The sequence below is a fragment of the Eimeria maxima genome, genomic scaffold (assembly GCF_000499605.1).
Source record: "Eimeria maxima Weybridge genomic scaffold, Emw_scaff1668, whole genome shotgun sequence".
Taxonomy (NCBI): domain Eukaryota; phylum Apicomplexa; class Conoidasida; order Eucoccidiorida; family Eimeriidae; genus Eimeria; species Eimeria maxima.
Window position 1 is genome coordinate 1 of NW_013563575.1, and position 5,857 is coordinate 5,857.

Here is a 5,857-nt window from a genome sequence, read left to right on the forward strand (position 1 = left end):
TTATTTATATTTATATATTTATATTTATATATTTATATTTATATACTATGTATATAATAGTATGTATATTGTATATTATATGTATATTTATTTATTTATTTATTTATTTATTTATTTATTTATTTATTTATTTATTTATATAGTCTCCTCTATTAAGAGACAAAAGGAGACAAAAAGAGACTGTTTTTTATTAATTATAAATTGTCTCCTTTTTTTTTATATATAAATAATAATAAATAATAATAATAAATAATAATAATAAATAATAATAATAAATAATAATAAATAATAATAGTTATAAATAAGTGTCTCCTTTTTCCTTATATATAACTAACTAAGGGATATTGGCACTTATTTATCCCTTTTATTTATTTATTTATTTATTTATTTATTTATTTATTTATTTATTTATATACAAATAAAGGAGACAATAAAAAAGGAGACAATAAAAAAGGAGACAATAAAAAAGGAGACAGATAGTGTAGATATAAGGGAGACAGGGAGACAGGAAGGAGGCAGAGAGAGAGGAGACAGGAAGGAGAAAGAGAGAGAGGAGACAGAGGCAGAAAAGGAGACAGAAAGGAGACAGAGGAGAGACAGGAAGGACACAGAGGCAAAGGGACAAAAAAGAGAGGGAGGGAGACAGACAAGATAAAGAGACAGGAAGGAGACAGGGGCAGGGAGGAGACACAAAGGAGACAAAGGAGACAGATATAGGGAGGGGACAGAGGCATATAAGAGACAAAAAGGAGACAAAAAGGAGACAGTTTGTCTCTTTTTCCTTTTGTCTCCTTTTTTCTCTTATGTGCATGCATTAATTTGTCTCCTTTTCTTTTTTATATTTATTAACTAAATAATTAATTAAATTATATATTTATTATATAATAAATAAATAAATATATATATTTATTTTTTATTATATATAAATAAATATTGCTGCTGCTGCTGCTGTTGCTGCTGTTGCTGCTGTTGCTGCTGTTGCTGCTGTTGCTGCTGCTGCTGTTTTATTTGCCTCCTAAGTGTCTGCTGCTTAGGAGACGCCAAGTGTCTCCTCCTTGCCTGTCTCCTTATTAATCTAATTAATTAACTAATTAATTAACTAATTACTTTATTTATTTATTTATTTAATTTATATACACTGCATGCAGCGCTTATTATCTCCTTAGTTTATGCAGCAGCAAGACAAAAGTGTCTCCTAATAAAAGGAGACAGTTGCATGCATGCATGCAGAGAAAAAAGGAGACAGTTGCATGCATGCATGCAAAGAAAAAAGGAGACAATTTATTATTAATAAATAAATAAGACAAAAAAAGGGACCAACACCCTATACAACAAAGGAGACACTTTATATATATATGCAACAACTAACTTGTTGCTGCAGTTGTTGCTGCTGCAGTTGCTGCTGCAGCAGCGCTTGCTGCTGCTGCTGCTGCAGCAGCAGCAGCAGCAGCAGTAATCCCTATATAACTTTATACACCCCGTTGCCGTACTTAGCAGACGGAGAAACCCACAAGGAGACACTCGCGGAGACAGGCTGCTGCTGCTGCTGCTGCCGCTGCTGCTGCAGCAGCAGCAGCCGCTGCAGCAGCACCAACTGCAGCAGGAACTGCAGCAAGAGGTTAACATAAATAAGGAAACAGATAGAGAAAAGAGACAAAAGAAAGGAGACAAAAGAAAGGAGACAAGATAAAGGAGAAAAAATAATAAAGGAGACAAAAGAAAAGGAGACAAAAGAAAAGGAGACAAAAGAAAAGGAGACAAAAAAAGGAGACAAAAAAAAGAGACACATTAAGAAGAAGGTAATTGACGAACAACATCATCTATTGCCTCCACTAAATAATCAACATTATCCTCATTTATTCCCGCCTGTATACACACAAACCCTAAACCCTAAACCCTAAACCCTAAACCCTAATTATTAAACCCTAGACCGTGGATGTGCTGCCTCAATCTTACATACATACTGCATAAACCCTAAACCCTCAATATACACAGTCTAATTTCTTTTTATATACATTTTATATACCCTAACCCTAAACCCTAAACCCTAAACCCTAAACCCTAAACCCTAAACCCTAATCTTACCATACTGATTCGGCCATTCTTAAGGAGGTAGACATGCCATTTGCTGGTAAGAAGTTCGCATTGTGCCTCTGCAGCAAAAGGAGACACAAAAGGAGACACAAAAGGAGACAATACAGGCATGCAGCAGCTAAACAGAGACAGCAGCAGCAGCAGCAGCAGCAGCAGCAGCAGCAGCAGCAGCAAGACCCTCTGCTTCGTGTCTCCTCCAGCCCTTGACAAGGAGACAAGGGAGACAGAGGAAACAAAGGAGACAATATAAATAATAATAAAATAAATAGATAATAAATAAATAATAAATAAAATAAATAAAATAAATAAACAAATAAATTAAATATATAAATAAATAAATACAATAAAATAAATAAATAAATAAATAAATAAATAAATAAATAAATAAATAAATAAATAAATAAATAAATAACCTGTTAATCCTGTATAAGAAAACATGCCAACTTGCTTAATAATATGTTGCCAATCTCCAGGTGTCTCCTTTTGTATTAATTTATTATAAATAAGGAGACGTATATTTTTTATACGTAAGGAGACAGTATATAGCTCGTGTATCCATTGTCTCCTTTTATTATAATTAATTAATATATTTTTTACTATTAATGCACCATGTATAGGAGGATTACTATAATTCCTTCTTATTAATATATTTATCTTAGTTAATATATTTATTGCTGATTTATTACAACAACATAATGCATGCAACATTCCTATCCTTTCTCCATAAAGCCCCATATTCTTAGAGAAAGATTGGCTAATAAAAAAATTTATTTTTTTTTTTTTTTCTTCTTCTTCTTCTTCTTTTTTATTTATATTATTATTTATATTTATATTATTATTATTATTATTATTATTATTATTATTATTATTTATTAATTTATTTATACATATTATATCCTTATTTATATCCCCTGATGCAAACCCTTGATAAGCAACATCTATTATTGCTAATAAAACCCTTTCTTTTATTATATTCACTACTTCTTCCCATTGATCTTCTGTTAGATCTACACCTATACAATAAAATTAATTAATTAATTAATTAATTAATTATATTTATTTATTTATTTATTTATTTATTTATTTATTTTATTCGCTTCTTTTCTATTGTCTTACCTTTGTTGGGGGAAATATGGGGCTCTCTTTGTATATTTATATGTGGCTAGGGTTTAGGGTTTAGGGTTTAGGGTTTAGGGTTATTTATTTATTTATTCATTTATTTATTTATTTATTTATTTATTTATACATACCCGTAGGGTTATGTGCGCATGCATGCAATACAACAGCAGATCTTAATGGGGCTTCTCTTAGTACACGAGTTAAACCCTCAAAATCTACACCTTTTGTTACCTGCACACAAACCCTAAACCCTAAACCCTAAACCCTAAACCCTAAACCCTAAACCCTAGGCACTCTGGGCAATTAACCGTCTACACAAAATGCATGCGTAATAGGGAACAGAAAAAAGAAAAGAAACACTCTAGTACAAACCCTAAACCCTAAACCCTAAACCCTAAACCCTAGATAGCCCCGTAAGGGAACACCAAACACTCCCCCAGGAAAATAGTCTAAACCCTAAACCCTAAACCCTAATAACTTACGGGGTCCCAGTAAGGATATTCGCGAATAGTAAGACCCACGCCAGGGCCAAAGATATTATGATGGTTTGCCCATGTAGGGTTACTAAGATATACATACTGCACAAAACACTAAACCCTAAACCCTAAACCCTAAACCCTAAACCCTAAACCCTAAAAAAGGGTTTACCATTCAAGTCCATATTCCCTCAAGTCTCAAAGAATGCGAAATCTCTAACTGGAACACCTCTCTCTCTCCCTGCAAACCCTAAACCCCAAACCCTAAACCTTAAACCCTAAAAAGTCTCAAAACCCTAAACCCTAAACCCTAAACCCTAATTTTTTTTTTTCTTACTTTTGTATCAGGTAGATAATTCTTAATAAATTCCCCTATTATTCTTAATGCTCCTGTTCCTGATAGGGTTTGTGCAGAGGCAATGAGTCCTTCTTCTATATAAGGACAATCATCACCAAATAACAAACGCTGGGTTAACTATACAAAAAAAAAGAGACAAAAAAAAAAGGAGACAAAAAAAGGAGACAGATAAAGGAGACAGATAAAGGGGACAGATAAAGGAGACAAAAAAAGGAAACAGGTAAAGGAGACATAATAAGGGGACAGTATAAGGAGACAGGCAGGGGGTCAAGGGGATAGTTGAAGGAGACAGTAGGAAATGAAGACAGCAGAAGGAGGAGACAGCAGCAGAAGGAGACAGCAGCAGGAGGAGACAGCAGCAGGAGGAGGCAGCAGCAGGAGGAGGCAGCAGCAGGAGGAGACAGCAGCAGGAGGAGACAGCAGCAAAAGGAGACAGCAGCAAAAGGAGACAGCAGCAGAAGGAGACAGCCGCAGAAGGAGACAGCAGCAGGAGGAGACAGATTAAGGAGACAGGAAAGAGGATAAGGGAGATGAGGAGCCACAAGGGGACAAAAGAATACAGAAAAAAGGAGACACGCTGCACTTCCCCTGCTGCTGCTATTCCTGCTGCTGCTATTGCTGCTGCTGCTGCTGCTGCTGCTGCTGCTGCTGCAGCTGCTGCAGCAAGGAGACGTACAGGTTTAAGCTCAGGTAGACCATCAATAGGAAGATATTCTTTATCAATTGATTCATCTTCTAATATTTCCTTCTCTGCCTCTTTTACAACCCTAAAAAAAACGTAAACCCTAAACCCTAAACCCTAAACCCTAAACCCTAAACCCTAGACCTTGAAAAAGGGATAGGAGAAAAAGAAGATCACAAGAGAGATACAGCAAATAATATAATGTATTGGATTAGGGTTTAGGGTTTAGGGTTTGTGTTATCCCTGTCTCCTTATAAAGATAATAAGTGTCTCCTTTTTCTTTATTAAGTGTCTCCTTTTCCTTCCTTATAATTACTACTCTCTCCTTAGGTGTCCCCTTATCTGTCTCCTTCCTTATCTGTCTCCTTCCTTATCTGTCTCCTTCCTTATCTGTCTCCTTCCTTATCTGTCTCCTTCTCTGTCTCCTTATTAGTGTCCCTCCTTATTAGTGTCCCTCCTTATTAGTGTCTCCTTATTAGTGTCCCTCCTTACTAGTGTCTCCTTATTAGTGTCTCCTTATTAGTCCTATAGGCACCAATACCTAAGAAAAAAAAAAAGTGTCTCCTTTTTATCTATACTGTCTCCTTATTAATATAATAATAATAGTGTCTCCTCCTTATTAATGTGTCTCCTTATTATTAATGTGTCTCCTTCCTCTCCTTATATGAATACATAAAAGTGTCTCCTTATTAGTCCTATAGGCACCAATACCTAATAAAAAAAAAAAGTGTCTCCTTTTTATCTATACTATCTCCTTATTAATATAATAATAATAGTGTCTCCTTATTATTAATGTGTCTCCTTCCTCTCCTTACTTGAATACATAAGGTGTCCCCTTATTAGTCCTATAGGCACCAATACCTAAATTAATTTTATAAGGAGAATTATCTTTTTTATAGGCAATTGCTGTCCCTAAGATTGGATCAGGAGGAGACATATTTATTTTATTAAAAAAAGAATAAGATGAATAACAAGAAGGAGAAGAAGAAGAACAAGCTAATGGAGAAGAAGGAGGAGAAAGAGGAGAAGAAGATGATGATGCAGCAGGAAGAGACATCTTATTTATTTAATTTATTTATTTTTTTTTTTTTTTTTTTTTTTTTTTTTTTTTTTTTTTTTTTTTTTTTT

The 5,857-nt window shown here is 34.2% G+C and overlaps 1 protein-coding gene across 1 annotated transcript; it reads right to left on the reverse strand.

The window, feature by feature from the left end:
• Window positions 1-1,788: 1,788 nt before the first annotated feature.
• EMWEY_00054680 (aspartate aminotransferase, putative) lies at window positions 1,789-5,666 on the reverse strand (the record flags this gene model as incomplete). The annotated part of the gene is made up of 6 exons (XM_013477701.1): window positions 1,789-1,866; window positions 2,086-2,153; window positions 3,345-3,444; window positions 3,696-3,791; window positions 4,724-4,814; window positions 5,545-5,666. The coding sequence occupies 6 exons, from the start codon at window positions 5,664-5,666 to the stop codon at window positions 1,789-1,791; spliced, it is 555 nt and encodes a 184-aa protein (XP_013333155.1).
• Window positions 5,667-5,857: the final 191 nt, after the last annotated feature.